Genomic DNA, 17,340 nt, shown 5'->3' with positions numbered 1-17,340 from the left:
TCTGCGCAGCATCACCGCGCAGACCCGGAAAAAAGTGTTGTTGTTTTGAAGAACGCCTCCAGATCCTCTGCACGCACAGTACTCCCACCTGTCCTACATGTTCTCCTTTGTTTTCATGGCTTATATGTTGGCAGTAATCTATTCCTTAAACCAAGACTTTTGTAGGTGAATCCAGCAGACAGGACACTAAAGTAAGTCAGGGTGTGGACTACTTGCAGATTTTTTTGACATATATACAATAATCAGGGACAGAGCTGCCAACTTTTCAAAAAACCTTGGGAGTGAGATTCTGTAGGATGTGACTTTTTTCCCCCACACAGCCACATGCGTTGTACTCATGTTGTGCCATTCTGGCGGTTTGTGGGGCCAAAACCCACTGATACAGGAGGTCTACTGGAGATGAACATTATTGGTTATATTCTGTGAAGCAGACAGCTGAAGGTCTACTGCAGGAACATCTGGATTAAGTAGATGTGATTTCCTGCATTCAAGTGGATTTTTGGGTGGTACGCTAAAGATGTGCAACACCTTATTCTGAGTCATGTTCATCTGATCAGGACTTGTAGGCCTTCTAAACCTGCGCTGAACATTCAACCAGATAACCCTGTGTGACCCAACGACTGTGTATGTACCACAATATATCTTTATTAAATGAAAGACTTAGCCTAACACTAAATAAACAATGATTATGAGTTGATGTTTTGGGCATGGATACACGGCGTTAACAGAAGGTCTCCTGCTGCTTGTTTATGACAGCTTAGTTTACATTCACAACACAAACTTAAGTCCACAGGCAGAAGCACACACAAACTTTCAAGATTTAAAGTTTTAAGACAGTTAGTACTTCATTGACGATGGGTCACTCATTGTAACATGCCTGATATTTTCTGCTTGGTTTCCACTAGAAACTTTCCACCACAGTTGTCTCCTTGCAGCTCTTCTTCTCTGTCTCAGGACTGATCGGATAATGCAGTGAATACTAGAGTGGGTTACAGTGGTGCTTCTCAGCACCATCTACCATCACGGAATTTGCAAAGGAACAAACGCGGCCCAAACGTCTTGGCCCAAATTGGATTTTTTTAGGCGTAAGAAATGTATGTGTGGTGTAAGTGCGTGCGAAGACAGGCAAAATCGTGTGTCACACAGCGAAAGCGCGTGATTTGGCAGCTCTGTAAGGATAGATACTAAACAATTATAAGACAAGTCTTTATTTAAAATAAAAACATTTTCTTTTTTAATCTCTTAAGACAAGTTTGTTTGTTTTCATGTAAAAGTTTTTGTGGAAAAGCATTTTTTTCTTCTCTGTTTTGGAACATTTGAGTTACAAAGTTCACTTCATTATAAATGATAAATGATATAAAAAACAATACAAAAAAATCTAATTTGATTGCTCTTGATTTTGGCTTCTCTTTAAAATTCTGAATTGGCAGTCAGCCACCTTTAACCCTTTCACCAAGGCTGAACCTCCTTGTCAGACACAAACTTTCCATGAGGCCCTGTGGCTCCTGGTGGCAGCAGGGCCAGGTAGACCGGAGTGACGGCGCCCTCGTCTGGTGACTTGGTAGCTTTTGAACCAGCCATGTCAGTGCGCACCCATCCTGGAGAGCAGGCGTTCAGTAGGATCTAAACACAACAAAAATGTATGTTAGCAATTAGGGATTTAAAAAATGTAGTTAGATGTTAATTCTACATTTCTGTTTATGTTTTGAAGATAAAAAAAGCTGTCACCCCGTCATTTGGTCTCTCTTTAGACAGACGCCGAGCCAGGACCATGGACAGGGTCTGAGGACGCCCAAAGACATCATTTCTAACCATTGCTCTAGCATTGAAAAGGCATGTCAGTCAAAGTTTATCACATCTTTACGACTGGTCATACCGTCAGTCCCATTTTAGACACTCCGTACGCCGTGTCAGCCCAGCCCTCTTGCGTGTGCTCTCCTTTCTTGGCCTTGTTGACAAATGTCTGCATCAGTCCCACCAGTTCGTCCTCTGTGATTTCTTCGCTGCGGAAACGCTGCTGGAGATCCGGGCTGCACTTTTTCAATGTGTTAGCGCTGACGAAGCTGGATATGTTCACCACCCGGCCTGTGACACACACACACACACACACCTGCTGCTCACCAGACTCTCCTGTGTGGTTTATGTTCCAGTTCCAGTGCTATCAGAGCAACTCATATTCCACCAGTATTACAATTATACAATGTAATGAGCTAATTACTAAAGAGACTGTCAACTGTGTTCATACCTCCAGCTTTGATGAGCGGCAGGAACTGAGTCAGCACTTCTCTGGCAGCGAAGAAGTTTACCTTGAGGGTCTCCTCTGCCTGGATAGGAAATGGAGTCGTGTCTGCCTCTGAGGACAACAGACAGTGATCATTAAAGCTTATTTCATATATACTAGAATAGACATATTCATAACAATGTAATCAGTACACCCAAATCAGATCCCTGATTATTAATGTAATCATATATACTTTATATTGTCTGTGTGATTGTACCTTTAAAAGCAATCCCAGCATTATTGATGAGGACGTCCACTCCTCCATACTTCGCTTTGAAAAAGGCAGCAGCGGTGGTGATGCTGTTCAGGTCGTTGACATCCAGCTGGTGAAACAGGGGCTTCAGTCCCTCTGAGGCCAGAGACTCCACTGCTGCCTGACCACGGCCGCTGTAAAAGGAGCATATAACTTATGTTTACCTTGCGTTTATTCATCTAAGAAGAGGAGCTGCTGGGGACTCCTGTTTTTTGTTGTTGTTGCCTCTTTAATATAGTGTGGAAGCTGCAGAAAGTAAAAGTGTAAGTCATGGGAGGATGTTGTAGAGTTGGACAAGGATGGACCAGTAGAGAAATGAATCAATGTTTAGTATAATTTTTTTGTTAATACATTAAATTAAGTACAATTTATAAATCATGTTTATGTTTTTTAACTACCTTTGTCCTTGTCGGTAAGAAAAATCTGCTCTGACTCTTATTTAGAAATTTTTTGTTCTTCCACTTTTATTTTGAAGTATTAACTCCCCTCTCTTTCAGGTGTCTTTGTCTTCCCCCTGTCATCTGTCACTCCTCCTGCTGATTAGCTGCCCCGCCCTAATGTGTTTCACCTGTGTCTGATCATCTTCCCTTCCCTCTTGCTACCTACTGAAGCTTGTCCTGCTTCTGAGTCCAATCTGTACCGCGATCCTGATAATATCATTCAAGAAGTGAATGTTTGTAGCATCACTAATTAAAAAATATTTGTTTCAATATAATGTCAATGGCACATTCTTCAGCTCATTAGTCTTAAACTTCAGCACCATCTTGGCAAAATGCTACTGATGTTTAAAACTGTTTTTAACAGGCCACTTATTTAGGAGCATGATGTTTTTGCACTTTGATGAGAAAAAGTTAACTTTTATTTATATAAAAAGATATACAGCATCATGTTCAGAACTGGCCCGGGTCTCAGCAGGTGAGCTACCTACACGTCTCTGGCGGTGAGGTACACGTCACCCTGGAACTGTTTGCAGAGCGCTCGGACGATGGCCAGGCCGATGCCTTTGTTACTGCCCGTTACTACAGCAACCCTGGTTGACATGTCTGTGCCAAAAAGGGAGAGTTCATTAAACATTGATATTCATAACAGCAGAAAAACAAACAGGATTAAAAGACAGTCAACTTCTATTCAAATAAACTCTGAGTCATTCATGTTATCCACTGTGTGGGAGGGCAGAGTGAAAAAAAAAGATTTGCTGAGTCACAATGACAACGGCGAGGAATCAGAATTCACAAATTCACAACAAAAAAAAAACGTATGACCTTCAGCCCTGATCCAGACAATCAGATGAATAAACAGGTTTTACAGGGGTTTCTGTAGGTGGACTGGGTGTGACTTACATTACACCTCTACATGAAGACCTTTAAGATAGGTGGTTCATTATAACACATCCCTGCTCCGGTCATTGCATTACACTGTATCTGCCCTGTGCAGGGATGCAGGGGTTTGTATCAGAGCTACAGGCCGGCTTCCCTGCACAGGTAACAAGTCACTAACATGACTGAGACACACACACATCTACAGTCAGTATGACTGATAACAAATGTGTGTATCAACCAAAGCGGGTGCACACAATTATGTTTCAACAAAGTAAGCAATAACACATAAAATACACTGACTGCTATAGATTTCTTTTACTCTTGTTGTCAACATCATAGACTTCATTAATTATATCATACATACATCTCACCAGTGGTGGAATGTAAACTAAGTATTTCTTTACTGTAGGTTATAGTAAATGCTTATATATCTATACTTAAGTAAACTATTCTATACAATGTTTGTCGTTACATCTCCGAAGTTTAAACCAATCAGGTGGCTCTATCAGCTCCAATAATAACAGAGCTCACGCCTGGCAGCAGCACAGCAGTCACTGTCCTCCTGTCCTTTGCAGCTAACCTTACCAATGAACATGGATGCAGAGTCAGCCTGATGTGAGCCGCCTGTGGGCTTATTTAAAAGATATGTTTGACGAACAGAGAGTTGCTGGCGGGGAATTACTATTAGTGACATCTGTAGAGGGGCAGAAGTATCCAGGAGCTGGATCTGCATTCTTTATAAACATGGCACCACATGAGAGACTCATCGCTGAGTACTTTCTTTTAATCATTTTCACTTAATTAGGATTGTAATGTAGCACTTTTACGTAAGTATATATTTTGCTGGGTAATTGTACTTTTACTTCAGTACCAAGCTTCAGTACTTCCTCCACCGCTGCATCTCACACTTCACTGTAAATAATGTCATCAAAAGTTGACATATTTAAAATGACATCAAAACACTCGCGACCAAAGTGAAGAGCTCCACGTTACAAAGCTGTTGATAAACTATAAAAAGGATGGAACAGCTGGTTTTGACCTACCTGCTGGTGTTTTAGTGCAGTGATGCGGTTACAGCTGCTCAGAGTGCTGCAAAACGAAACGAGACCGGAGTTTTTATGCAGAGCCGGAGCGAGTTCTGCGCAGCTTCATCGCGCAGACGCGGAAAATGACTTCTGACAGCTGCTACTAAGAGTTGGGGTAAAAAAAAAAAAAAAAAGATGTTGCTATTCGAGAAAAAAATTGTTTTAGCGTTTTAACTTCTTCATTAAACTATGAATATAATTCAGTTCATTTTACTACATGTGGGACTTACAAAATTGTATTTATTATTAAAATAATGTCCTAATTACGCTACCAATGTTAGTCATTAAAATGTACCGTTAACCTTTAGTAACATCATGCAGCAGTTCATGAGGTTTAAATGTTTCCCTAACAGACTCACACAGGAAGTCTGGATTTCCTTATCACAGGATCCACAGGTTGTTATCCGCATACATCTCCAGGGCAGGAAGTGTTTGGATACATGGATTGACTGGGCCTACAGGAATGCTTAGAGTAATAACAGATTTCTTAGAGCATGTCATGTGAATGAATGAGTTCTTTAATATTGTGTACAGCAGTGATGTTTTTAAATTAGGAGAAAACTTGGTTATTTCTCTGCCAGCTTTATCTTCTTGTTTCTTTCACTTTGTACTGTAAACAAGATGTGGAGACTGATTTTCCTCTAATCGACTCCATCTTGCTGTCCTCTGTGTCTTACTGAAGAAACCTCTAGTTTCCCTCCACTGTCATGCTGCACGGTTGGCTACGTCCACCTGCCCCTACTTGTTCTGCTGTGTTTGTTTTGCTGTTTTCTCTAAACCAACGATTTTTCTGTGGCTACAGCAGTCACGACACTAAATCAAGTTGTTCAGGTTATGTCTCAGGGTGTGCGCCACAATAAGCAGGCAAAGTTTACTTAATTACCGTTTAGCATGACTTAGATTTTCTAAAAGACAGAATGAATAACGATGGAATCAAAAATCATCTTCAAACATCGTGGCTGCTTTTTTGGTTGTTCTTTCTTTAGATGATTGCACTCATTGTTAGTGCAGATTGTTATCTCACTGAATGTGCAAGCTGCAAATGGAAAAGGCAAAAAGCATTTTAGCAAAAAACACATTTTATTTTTTTATTTCACTTTAAGGCAAGTTTGGTTTTTTATGTAAAACATATAAAAATGTTTGGCAAAGTAAATCAGTTGATAATGAAGTTTTAATCACATACACCAAAAATTAGTATTTGCTTTCAGCTCATTTATATATTGCTGTATTTGACACAGCAGACACACAAACGCACCGCATTTAACTCATTAGTGTTTCATGGAATACAAGGAGTCATTTGGTTTTATTACCATATAAAGAAAAACAATCTGCATGAGGATTCGTCATGTCATGGACACACTGTCCATCACATGCAGTTAACCCTTTCACCAAGGCTGAACCTCCTTGTCAGACACAAACTTTCCATGAGGCCCTGTGGCTCCAGGTGGCAGCAGGGCCAGGTAGACCGGAGTGACGGCGCCCTCTTCTGGTGACTTTGGGGCTTTTGGACCAGCCATGTCAGTGCGCACCCATCCTGGACAACAGGCGTTCAGTAGGATCTAAAACACGACAAAATTGTATGTTAGCAATAAAACTTAAACAGACAAAATATGTCGTTATATTTAGATGTTATTTATGTCTTAAAACGAGCTGTTACCCCGTCATTTGGTCTTTCTTTGGACAGACGCCTAGCCAGGATCATAGACAGGGTCTGAGGACACAAAAAGACACCCATTTACAACCATTGTCGTTCCATGTTTATCACACGTTAAAACCTCATTTTTACATATTTCACACAGACTGGTCATACCGTCAGTCCCAATTTAGACACTCCGTATGCTGTTTCAGGCCAGCCGCCTTCCTTGTGCTCGCCCTTCTTGGTCAGGTCAACAAATTTCTGCATCAGTCCCACCACTTCGTCCTCTGTGATATCCTCGCTGCGGAAACGCTGCTGGAGCTCTGGGCTGCACTGGTTTAAAGTGCGGGAGCTGACAAAGCTGGAGACATTCACAACACGGCCTAAAACAGACACATCCAAGGGCAGACGAAAAGCCTGTGACCAAAATGTGTGAGAAAAACGTCTGTCCATTCGCCTACGCTTTAAAAAAAATGTTTGGAGACTGTAAAATGAGTTTGTACCTCCAGCTTTTATGAGTGGTAGGAAGTGAGTCAGCATGTCTCTGGTAGCAAAGAAGTTTGTCTTGAGGGTCACCTCTGCTTGGACATCAAATGGAGCCGTGTCTGCCACTGAAAAGTAACACCTCACCAGTCATCCTCTTATATAGTCACAGACAAGACTGTTAGTATAATGTTGTTGGCAGTCAGCTAAGGGTACACTCAATCGAGCTATTATGTAACAAACCTTTAAAAGCAATCCCAGCATTATTGATGAGGACGTCCACTCCCCCATACTTCTCTTTAAAAAAGGCAGCGGCGGCGGTGATGCTGTTCAGGTCGTTGATGTCCAGCTGGTGAAACAGGGGCTTCAGTCCCTCTGAGGCCAGAGACTCCACTGCTGCCTGACCACGGCCGCTGCAAAAGGGAGCAAAATGTTTTTGTTTACTTTCACCCCATCTTATATATATATATATATATATATATATATATATATATATATATATATATATATATATATATATATGATTCCATATGTGAGCTACTTACACATCTCTGGCAGTCAAGTACACATCTCCTTGGAACTGCTTGCAGAGCGCTCTGACGATGGCCAGACCAATGCCTTTGTTCCCGCCTGTCACCACGATAACCTTCTCAGACATGTCTGCTCAAAATGAGAGAACACACACCTAGCTTTCAGCTTTCTATCCACACAAACCTGTTCTGTTATCAGCTATAAAGGAGGCCTGGGAGAATAAGAAGCTCAGATATTTTATCTGATAATCAGCATTGAATGAGGTGGATGTTCTCTTGGTGCCTGCGTGGGTTTTCTCCAGTTTTTTCCCCACACTTTGACATGCATGTTTGGTGAATGGATGATTTGGAACTGGCTGTAGCATGCATGTGTGCCACGTGGTGGAGTCCAGCCTCCTGTGGCCCTTTCGCCACAAGATAAAAAGGGACATTGGTAATGGATGGATGGATGGATGGATAAACGAGTATCAGTGGTTTCTACTAAAAAGCACACCATTGGTGCCACTATGGTGACCCTGAAATCAAAGGTGTTAAAGAATTTCAGGGGATGCGTGGCTTATGCATGAGGGGTGATTGATACGTTTGCATCCTGAGGTAGAAGGAGTCATTAAAGTAAACCTGGTACATGTATTTTTCCACATATCTCTCCTATAGGTACACACTTGGTCCAGCGGTTTTGGTTCTCTTCTTTGCAGTCGCCTGTGAGGTGATGATGACCTTCTTCGCAGGATGGGGGTGCTCTTCCTGGTTCTCTCTGGCTCGTTTAAACTCGGTCACCCACCTCTCCACCATGCTGTCCGAAGGGGCTGCCTCCCCTAGTGTGGCCACCATGTCTTCATGGACCTCCTTGGGTGATAAGCCTTTGAGAGTGAGGTAGCGGCTGACCGCTCGCAGGGCGATGTTGTCCATTTTCAGTGCTGACTTGCAGAAATACCAAAAAAGTTAAAAGACTTTTGGTATAATCCGTCAAAAACGTTGAACTGCACATGCATGCTCCTTCTACTCCGGGTCACGGACTTATCAATCACCCCCGTGCAATTCAAATAATAAATCGAACCACGTGTTTTATGGCACATTTGGGAGATACGTCATGACCTTTCGCCTGCAGCTGCTCCTACGTTACATAACGATGACTTTCAGTTCGCTTTTCAGTGACGCATTATCAAATATAGCTAATATACGTACACGCTGCTAGATAGCAAACCAGAAGGTAAAAGGCTTCTTACTTCTTGCTGGTCTTGGCGCTGCTGAGAGGAATGGTGGGCTGCAGAGGATGTATGGTTGAATATATGGAATGTGGTTGTAAACCAACAAAAACGTCAAAAAAAGGGGCGAGGAAGCTGGGCGGCGTTTGCGCAGCGTGACTGCGCATACCCGGAAAAACAAGATGAGCACATGGGTTTGGGAGCTACCTAGAGAGCAGCGGTGAAAAATCAAGCTAAATGAGGACAGAAATTAGGTATTTTATTTGGATTTTTGAGCATGCACATTTTTGTGTATTATTCAATATATGTGTTTTATAATTTAATACATAAAGTGTCACTTAATTGAGATATTGTGTGTGGGGTTTCAGCTCAGCCGTTAACTGAGAAATGTGTCAAATCTTCACGAGTTAAGGTTGAACCCATTAGTAAATAATAAAGTCAGTAAATAATTTTATAGTAACCTGGTACTTAATTTTAAATGTAAGCCTTCGAATACGTTTGCTATGTCACTGGATCAGAAGTAGAACACTGAAAACAATAAGTTTTAATATAGGACATACTACAGTATAGATAACACTAAATTAAGGGAAACACCGGGAATAAAAAGTTAAGATACACAGAGTGGGACTTAGCTATTTACTATTTACATTCAGATATTTAGAGACACGTGGATAAACAAGATACATTGAGTTTATTGTGCTTCTGTTTGTCACCACAAGGCTAAACGGGTCCAGAAAGGGTCATGTGTGGTCACAGCCAGCGAGCTGGACGAGCTGCGAGGAAGAGGAGGCGGAAACGTGAAAGCACCATTCTGTCGGGTAGAGACAAGTTCACTGATGCATTGTTCCTTTCTATAAAAGTTTGTAGCGGTCCCAGCACGGATCCCTCTCTGTCTCTGTGCAGTCTCCCTGTGCCACCAGCCGCAGTATGTGAGGTTGATGAAGTTTCTTCACCAAAGAGGATTCAGCTCCACAGTACTGCAGCCGGTGCTCTTTACTGGTACGACTCTGGAATCCTATTTTGGCACCATCAGTAAGACAAGCCAAATATATCGGTTTCTCTAAATGTGACAGTGAACGTGTGTGTCCTGTCCTTCTCGATACAGACACGGGCAGAGGTCTTCAGACTCTTAAATCTATAAAGGTAATCCACAATCAATAATCAGGCCCCGTAATTCAGTAGTATGGATAGAAGGTGGAATAACAATGTTTACATGTTAAGATATCGTCTTTGTCTGTTCCTCATCAGCCTGGTGAGCTGGTTATTTCTCTACCAGAATCTTGTCTGATCACAACCTCCACTGTTCTGGACAGCTATGTGGGACAGTATGTTAAGAGGTAAACACACAATGCAAACATATTTCTATCAAATCTTGCTTTCTCTGGCATGTGCAGTTTTTTTCATGGGCTGTTGATGTCTGATACGTTTGCACATCCACTCACTGAATTTAGAATGGCCCATAGCTGGATCCGTGAAGGTGTAGAAGCTAAGTGTCAGTTATTTTCTCTCCACAGCTGGAAACCATGTCTTTCACCTCTGTTGGCGCTCTGTGTATTCCTGGTGTGTGAGCGGCACAGAGGTGAAGCCTCTGATTGGTTCCCCTATATTGATGTTCTGCCCAGCACCTACACCTGCCCTGCCTATTTCACCGATGACATCATGGCGGTTCTGCCTGCCAGTGTGCGGAGGCGGGCCCTAGAGCAGAGGGAGGTGGTGCAAGAATTGCACTCCTCCAATCGGTCTCTGCGCTACCAGCAGGCTTTTATTAACTACGGCTCCCATGATAACCAGCGACTGCTGTTAGAGTATGGATTTGTGGCTACTGCCAATCCCCACAGTGTGGTTTATGTTGACACAGGTGAGCTATAGAAAATAGACACAATGTTCTGTATGTGGTTTTTACTTGAAGATGACACAGATCAATGTCCTACTAGAAAAAAGGAGTTAAAGTCTATGATTAATAACCAATTATGGTGTTTATTCGTATGCGTCTTTCTGTGGTTCCTCAGAACTTCTCTGTGATGTTTTAAGAAGTGACAGGAGTTTGGATCAGAAGATCAAGTTTCTCAGAGACAACAGCTTCTTGCAGTGAGTGAGTTTATGCTGTTATTTGTCTGTAGATATGAATGACTGATACTTCTCCTCCTCCTGCCAGTAATCTCACTGTATCCAGTGAAGGCCCCAGCTGGAGACTGATGACGGCTCTCAGACTGTTGTCACTGCCACAGTCACTATAGTAAGGCCACACTCACACACATTCATATGTATTTAAAAAAAATGAAGCTTCTCCTGCACTAAAATCTGTTTACATTCTTTGACTTTATCTGTGCAGTGTATCTGGTTTAACATGAATTATTATCAGACCTCTGTGTACATCTTTCAGTCACCACTGGAAGGCAGTGTTGCTTGGCCAGGTGGTGTGTGAAGAGAGGGAGGAGTGGAGCCTTCAGACAGCAAAGACTCTCTGTCAGCGACTGCTGCAAGACACATACACAGCTCTGCATAAGGTGTGTTTGTAAATTGATTCTTCTTCAGTGATGCAACACGTGACCTGTTATTGTAAGTGCTCTGTGTGTGTGTTTAGATCTCCCACCTCCTCCAGGACTGTGAGCAGCCAGTCAGAGAGCAGCTACATGTGGTCAGGTCACTGCAGCAGGAGGAGAGGTGCATCCTGGGAAGCTGTCTGGAGGCACTGGAAAGCTCACTCAAACAGACTGACAATCACCAACTTGATGTTAGTGATGTGAGCTGACATCTGTTCTGTCAGTCGATACTATATGCCAGGCTGTTAACGGAAGGGTTTCCTGCCATGCTGATTGACCATCATGCCTGACAATGGCCTTATGATGGCCTTACGCACCACGACTGGGAGTCACACATTAGAACCGACGCTACAACAAAAACAGTGTTCTTGACAGAGAGAAAAACTGATATGTAGCTATAGTCATGTTTTTATATATTTATTTTAAAAATGTCCATTCAGTAGTTAGACTTTGAAATTCAGAAGATAATAATTTGCACATATACACATATATTTTGGATGGCATGTTTGTCTTTATGTGTGGTTGTTGAGTTAAACAAAACTTTGGGGACCCTCAAGGTAAAGTCATTCGCAATGTAAAATCTGTGTAAGGTGTCTGTTCCTTTCCAATGTTACACAGCTGAGCTGCAGTAAGAGCTGTCCCTGTCCCTGTCCGTATTCATAGAATGTGTTATATTAGTCAGAGCTGAACAACTGCCTTTTTTTTCTGGTGACGCTGGACAGTCTCCATGGCAACTGTGGCTTCGTAGAGAGGGACTGCTTCTTCTGCCTGAGGCCTGCAGAGACAGATGCGTTGGATTAGATTGGCTTAGCCTACAGCTTGTCTTGTAGACAAAATAATGTGATTTTGACACTGGTGATACAGAGATGATTGGCTGAAGAATGTTACCTCAGCACACCAGCTGACATCTTCTCAACAATATCCTTAAGAATATCTGTAAAAGTCTGTTAAAGACAAACACTTTAAACATGACCTTGAAGGTTTTCTATTGCACAGTAAGGTCAGGATACGGAGGTATCTTCCTTGCTGAGCTGATGAAGCCGTCCAGACCTCAGGGTTGAGGAAAGACACAGAGGCTGATTTTAAATACAATAACCTGCAGTCAGGAGGATCCAACTGCAAAATATATGAATAGACACAGTGAAGATTATTATCATTCATTTTTCTTCATCTTATTAATCAATCAATTTTTGGAAGTGTTTTATTTAAAAGCACATTGGATGGACTCAAGCTGTGGCTGTGAAAGAGCATGAACTCAGTAATGTGAAAGGGGCTCCTGTCTCACCTGCAGGTCATGTTGTGATGTGACCCAGTGCCCGCCTACTCCCAGTACACTGATGATGTCATGTTTGTGCGGAAATAATTTCTTCTCCTTGTCATCTTCCTCCGCTTCATGCAGACGGACTTCACATGCAAAAAAATGACACATCTGAGATCTGAAATCTTGATATCAAGCAAATAAATAGCTTTACAGTTTTAAATATAAGTTTTTTTACCTCCAGAGTCTATGACTAGATCCACTCCCAGTCCTCCTGTCTCCTCCAAGACCTCTGACAGCAGGTCTGATGAGCTCTTGTACACCGGAATAACCCTAGCTTTATACACAAACAGCCAACATTGAAACATTTCATATGAATGCATGTAGTTTCTAATATTGTCCACATGGTGGCAGCAGGTTCTAGCTCAAAATATGCTTGCATTAGAAGTGAGTTCTAATCTATACAATCGCTGTTTTAGGTAGGAATTCAGACAGGAAAAATGTAAGCCAGTGGGAAAGGCAGGAAAAGACGATCTCACCAACTAAAGGATCCTGAACCCCTGAGGAAAATATGAAGCAAAGAGGAAGGGAAGCAAAGAAAAAAGGTTTGAAGTGTAGCACATTAGCGTAAAAGCACAATTTCTTTAATTCCAGAGTGTCTTTTGGTTTAGATTTTACACACCTACACTAGGCCGAAGCTGCTCCAGGAATGTGTGTTGTTGTGGTGAGTGTGACGTGGTCAGAACCTTCACTCCATGATAACAAGCCAGCTGGATGCACGTGAGGCCGAAAGGCTTTGAAGTGACAGGAGGTGAGATCATTGCACACTCATTCATAAACACACACACACATATTTTCATCAATAAATGATGTTTTCTTCCATGTATTTACATACACTGGCTCCATCCATGACCAGCAGTGTGTGTCCAGCTGCTATGCGAGCATGTGTGTGTAAAGCTGTGTAAGCACTAAGGCCATCACGCAGCGCTCCTGCGACACACACTGAGCTGAGCTTCTCTGGTTTCTGAACTGGAGAAGAGAAGCAGACATGCACAAATTTATTAAATATCTTTTTTCTGTAGAAGTGACATTGGAACACAATTTAATACTTTTTGAACGACATTCAATTCACTTAAGGGAACCGTTTATTTCTCTCTCTCGAGTTTTGTCCAAGGTTTAAAATGTCACGAATCTTTGAAAGAGAAACGCCATCTGTACACTAAGGGTGCTTGCACACTATTCTGATCTTTCAGACTTCCAGCACACCTTTTTAAAGGTTTACAGTGTATGACAGGCAGAGCAAATACGACACAGAACATTTACATAAAACATGCAATCAGTGTTTGTTTTGTGGGCATGTCTGTTTGTGTGCCTTACCTAAATAGTGTTCTTCTATGTCAATGACTTCACAGAGTCCAGAGCAGGGGGAGTCCAGAGGAAGAATACCTGTGATGGTAAAAGAGTGATGAAATACTGCTGAGTATTGGGTTTAGTGAACTTCTTTCATTTAGACATGAGAATAGATGTAGATGGAAATCCTACCTGCAACCTCATCCTCTGGCTGAAAGAAGGTGACCTTTGGGCCAACTGTGGGACAAAACACAAAATGATCAATTAAACCTGTGTAGCCAATTCCCCTTGTATTCTGGACAAGCATGTGGCTTGAATGCAAAGCACATAGAGAGTGCACAACCTTGAAGGACGACTCCAGCCACCTCTCTACCGACGGGGATCAAATCTCTCTGGATTCCCACGTCACTGAGCAGCTAAAACACAGAGATATGCAGAGAAAAGAGGCATCAGCTCATTTTGCGTATAGGTTCAACGACCTTCACTACAGCAGCACAAACAATACATAGCATCATGGAACATTTTTACAGCATAGTGTAGATCTTTATGTAGTGACAAACAACAATCAAACGTTATATTAATCAAGTCATAACAAAAACTAAAGGTCTTTCAGAAATGTAGAAATGCTTATTCTGCATGCAGTAAACTTTGTTTTGTTTAATTATGCTGTTTGTACAATGTAGCTGCCTCAAGGCATCTATGATGTGAACACACTTTTTAATTATTTTCGTTCACACATTTAAACTGTAGCTGGCAGTATGCATTATTACCTTAAGGTCCAGCTGACTGAGTCCACATGCCTTCACCTGAACTCTGACCTGATGGCTGCCTAAAACCTCTGGAAGATTCTAGAGAGAAAGTGTCAAGCAAAATAAATGGCATTTCATTTCATACATCATAAACATGTTAGACACTCCCTTGCTCTGAATGTGTCCTTTCTACAAATATGCTACTGTTTCCATCAGCAGCAGTGATGTGTGCAGGTGGAGCAGGTTTAAGTAGCTTCTAATCTGATGTTCAATGTGTTAATGTCTTAAAATGACATCCTCCAGTTAGCACACAGCACTCACCGTTTCCTGAATAACGAACTTGGGCTCAGCATCACTTACACCAGCTCGGCAGTATAAGCCTTTCATACTGCGGTGCTGCGATTTTATTTCACGAAGAGAAACAGGTGGAGGATCTCAAAATGTTAAAATATAACAGGGTTTCATTCATTAGCTGTGTCTTCCGCAGAAGAAACGTACTGCTGTTTTTCTGTTTACGCTAGCTTGAGTCAGGTGACCTTTTGTTCTTCGCTGCTCTTAATGACATCATCATCTCTGCAATACCGCCCCCTACTGTACTGTACTGTAACTCATTTCAACAAGAAGACAAGAGGCAAAGCCGACATTTATTACAGGTTAAAGTATGTACATATTTACACTTTATGTTACACTCTATTCACATATTTGATTTCAAGATATTTCTCAGTTGTTTTAAATAAACAGTCAAATATAATTAAAATAAAAAACATGCTATTTTCCCTGGGTTACTTTGTTGTATTCGGTGCAGGAGCACTGCTGCTACTGATCCGTTTATTTCTCAGCGTCCGTGAGGTCGAGGCGTGAAAACGTTGTTTTGTCCTCGCGATACTTTGCATGATGACGTGCTTTAACATCTCGCGATACGTCAGTAGCGTTACCCCATTTTCCAGCTGTCCCTCAGTCGGTCGGGATTTCAGAACCACGGGAGAATCACCGGAAAAGGTCTTGGTGATAAACCAGCACATTTCGGGAGAAGATACCTCATTATATGGCCACATGAACGCGCAACGAGCTACCGAATCCAGCATTTAACGATGGAAACTGAACTATGAGGTAAGAGCAGGGTGTAGAATGGGTGATGTGGAAGAATGTCCCTGAGCGGGCTGACGAGCTGACGTTAGCTTAACACTGCTTAGCCTGCTTGCTAGCTGCACTGATGTTAAACCGTTAGAGCCGCTACTTGGCCATGAATACCGGGTATAGCTCATTAATGACAGTCTCTAACCACGATATCACCCTGTTTAGGAGGTGTCTTATGTTGGACTGTGCAGCAAGAGTAAAGCGACCAAACACTGGAAGGTGGATTCAGTCAGTCTGTAGTAACAGTTAGCCTGTATGCTAATGTTAAATCACTGCATCTGCACTGCCTGTGACCGAACGCTAACAGTGACCGGTGTGACTTATGGTAAACCTTAGCCTTGTAGTAACTGGGTGCGCTTGTTGTAAGGGGATGAAACATCCAGGTTGCTGACAGTGTTCCGGCAGAGAGCGAGTATCAGGGTGGAGGTTTTCTCAGCCTAGTGTCTGCTGACATAAATCCTGATGTCAGTCACAGCTGTCCGTCTGTATGGCTGTTCAATGAAAACAACCCCGTGAGAACATTGTCATCCTGTTTCTTAACACTAAAAATGGTCGTGGTTGTTAAGCAGACCTCTTTGTCATTGAAGAATGAAACTGAGATCACACAGGAAGTGAGAATAAACAGATCATCAGACCTCGGCTGTTACTGTAAACGCTCTTTCCAGAGGACCTGGCATCATTCTTCTGCATTAAGGGAGGTGTAACTTTAGCGTTGTGATTGACAGGTCTTGCTAAGCTCCATCAGTGAGTGTTGGTTTCCATGGTAACTTGGATGCTGACAAGTGGAATCAGACACGTATGGCATGATGTTCAGTTAGTTTTGTTTGTCATTAACAGACTCATCGTCATCACTGTTAAAAATGCTCGACAGACAGTGAGTAGTTATGACTGACCATTTCGGAAATCGTTAAAACTGTTTAACACAATAACAAAAACGTAACTACACTGTGGCGTAAACATTTACTGTATTGGATTTTAAATCATTTTAGCTGAGTTAAGTCATAAGTAATTAAACGTCACCCTCAGCTCACAAAACTATGGATGATTTCATCTCGTTGAAGGTTAACACTCAAACTGATAGAGCAGACTATTCAGATATGCTGGGGAAGGCCAGTGTGTGTGCAAATATTTGGGAAATCATTTTTATTATAGTTATGCAGTTGGCAACATTTGTGCATACTAATCAATGAAGATTTTTCTTCTGTTAGAAATCATGTTTATGGAAATGAAGTACAAGTTTGGTTAGCTGTCAAAACAAACACCCAGTACAGTTTTTTAGGAAGTTCAAAAGTTTACCTGTATGCAGAGAACAGGGTTCAAACAGAGTTCAAGACGTGCAGCTGGTTTCAGGAGGGACTTACTTCAGAAGACCTATAAATGAAAGCATAGAACACAGTTTGTTCCATCATATCCCAGGACTCCATTCCACATGATTAATTGTTTAATTCAAAAAATAATTAGTTTCACAGACCAGCGTCCAGCAGGGATAGAAGAACGGTGACAGTGCTCCC

At 42.0% G+C, this 17,340-nt stretch overlaps 5 protein-coding genes across 11 annotated transcripts in view; 2 read left to right on the top strand and 3 right to left on the bottom strand.

Moving 5' to 3' along the window:
- Positions 1-1,192: 1,192 nt before the first annotated feature.
- Positions 1,193-4,974, bottom strand: LOC114447712 (carbonyl reductase [NADPH] 1-like). The gene is made up of 7 exons (XM_028424120.1): positions 4,897-4,974; positions 3,463-3,577; positions 2,499-2,668; positions 2,246-2,353; positions 1,877-2,085; positions 1,729-1,782; positions 1,193-1,623 (listed from the first exon to the last, which is right to left on the bottom strand). The coding sequence occupies exons 2-7, from the start codon at positions 3,573-3,575 to the stop codon at positions 1,450-1,452; spliced, it is 828 nt and encodes a 275-aa protein (XP_028279921.1). The 5' UTR covers positions 3,576-3,577; positions 4,897-4,974; the 3' UTR covers positions 1,193-1,449.
- A 1,117-nt stretch (positions 4,975-6,091) lies between these two features.
- LOC114447716 (carbonyl reductase [NADPH] 1-like) lies at positions 6,092-8,942 on the bottom strand. Of its 2 annotated transcripts, none has more exons than XM_028424123.1 (7): positions 8,814-8,942; positions 7,603-7,717; positions 7,301-7,470; positions 7,078-7,185; positions 6,749-6,957; positions 6,596-6,649; positions 6,092-6,497 (listed from the first exon to the last, which is right to left on the bottom strand). In XM_028424123.1, exons 2-7 carry the CDS (start codon positions 7,713-7,715, stop codon positions 6,324-6,326), a joined length of 828 nt encoding a protein of 275 aa, XP_028279924.1. In that variant the 5' UTR covers positions 7,716-7,717; positions 8,814-8,942; the 3' UTR covers positions 6,092-6,323. The 2 variants fall into 2 exon arrangements, with proteins under 2 accessions (XP_028279924.1, XP_028279925.1); XM_028424124.1 differs by having other exon boundaries at positions 7,603-7,720; positions 8,814-8,921.
- LOC114447704 (SET domain-containing protein 4-like) lies at positions 8,642-11,747 on the top strand. Its single transcript, XM_028424106.1, has 10 exons — positions 8,642-9,046; positions 9,512-9,610; positions 9,696-9,791; positions 9,898-9,935; positions 10,041-10,129; positions 10,307-10,650; positions 10,802-10,880; positions 10,948-11,028; positions 11,176-11,299; positions 11,377-11,747. Exons 2-10 carry the CDS (start codon positions 9,535-9,537, stop codon positions 11,542-11,544), a joined length of 1,095 nt encoding a protein of 364 aa, XP_028279907.1. The 5' UTR covers positions 8,642-9,046; positions 9,512-9,534; the 3' UTR covers positions 11,545-11,747.
- LOC114447707 (quinone oxidoreductase-like protein 1) lies at positions 11,737-15,227 on the bottom strand. Of its 3 annotated transcripts, XM_028424110.1 has the most exons (13): positions 15,014-15,227; positions 14,714-14,791; positions 14,287-14,359; positions 14,136-14,180; positions 13,971-14,039; positions 13,489-13,622; positions 13,276-13,387; positions 13,133-13,153; positions 12,832-12,930; positions 12,621-12,739; positions 12,346-12,451; positions 12,224-12,269; positions 11,737-12,110 (listed from the first exon to the last, which is right to left on the bottom strand). In XM_028424110.1, exons 1-13 carry the CDS (start codon positions 15,077-15,079, stop codon positions 12,014-12,016), a joined length of 1,065 nt encoding a protein of 354 aa, XP_028279911.1. In that variant the 5' UTR covers positions 15,080-15,227; the 3' UTR covers positions 11,737-12,013. The 3 variants fall into 3 exon arrangements, with proteins under 3 accessions (XP_028279911.1, XP_028279912.1, XP_028279913.1); XM_028424111.1 differs by lacking the exon at positions 13,133-13,153; XM_028424112.1 differs by lacking the exons at positions 13,133-13,153; positions 13,276-13,387; positions 13,489-13,622.
- Positions 15,228-15,650: 423 nt separating this feature from the next.
- The window catches only part of LOC114447695 (intersectin-1-like), a 33,652-nt gene continuing 31,962 nt past the window's right edge, over positions 15,651-17,340 (top strand). For all 4 annotated transcript variants that reach the window (XM_028424097.1, XM_028424096.1, XM_028424094.1 and 1 more), the window contains exon 1: positions 15,651-15,802. The gene's annotated coding sequence lies outside the window, so the exon portion shown is untranslated. The remainder of the gene's footprint in view (positions 15,803-17,340) is intronic.

This window comes from Parambassis ranga, chromosome 15 (assembly GCF_900634625.1).
Source record: "Parambassis ranga chromosome 15, fParRan2.1, whole genome shotgun sequence".
NCBI classification, from domain to species: Eukaryota; Metazoa; Chordata; class Actinopteri; family Ambassidae; genus Parambassis; species Parambassis ranga.
This window is presented reverse-complemented; position numbering and strand designations above follow the sequence as displayed.

Bases quoted from the DNA above. Each gene is read 5' to 3' on its own strand.
- LOC114447716 (XM_028424123.1), bottom strand. From the start codon at position 7,715: ATGTCTGAGAAGGTTATCGTGGTGACAGGCGGGAACAAAGGCATTGGT. The intron at 7,471-7,602 runs GTAAGTAGCTCA...TCCCTTTTGCAG, and splicing joins TACTTGACTGCCAGAGATGT to CGGCCGTGGTCAGGCAGCAG. The intron at 6,498-6,595 runs GTAACAGCTCGT...GTCGTGTTTTAG, and splicing joins AAGAAAGACCAAATGACGGG to ATCCTACTGAACGCCTGTTG.
- LOC114447712 (XM_028424120.1), bottom strand. From the start codon at position 3,575: ATGTCAACCAGGGTTGCTGTAGTAACGGGCAGTAACAAAGGCATCGGC. The intron at 1,783-1,876 runs GTATGACCAGTC...GGGCGTCCTCAG, and splicing joins TGTCTAAAATGGGACTGACG to ACCCTGTCCATGGTCCTGGC. The intron at 1,624-1,728 runs GTGACAGCTTTT...TGTTGTGTTTAG, and splicing joins AAGAGAGACCAAATGACGGG to ATCCTACTGAACGCCTGCTC.
- LOC114447704 (XM_028424106.1), top strand. From the start codon at position 9,535: ATGTGTGGTCACAGCCAGCGAGCTGGACGAGCTGCGAGGAAGAGGAGG. The intron at 9,611-9,695 runs GTAGAGACAAGT...GTCTCTGTGCAG, and splicing joins TGAAAGCACCATTCTGTCGG to TCTCCCTGTGCCACCAGCCG. The intron at 9,936-10,040 runs GTAATCCACAAT...GTTCCTCATCAG, and splicing joins AGACTCTTAAATCTATAAAG to CCTGGTGAGCTGGTTATTTC.
- LOC114447707 (XM_028424110.1), bottom strand. From the start codon at position 15,079: ATGAAAGGCTTATACTGCCGAGCTGGTGTAAGTGATGCTGAGCCCAAG. The intron at 14,792-15,013 runs GTGAGTGCTGTG...CTTTCTCTCTAG, and splicing joins AGTTCGTTATTCAGGAAACG to AATCTTCCAGAGGTTTTAGG. The intron at 13,623-13,970 runs GTAAGGCACACA...TCTCTTCTCCAG, and splicing joins CATAGAAGAACACTATTTAG to TTCAGAAACCAGAGAAGCTC.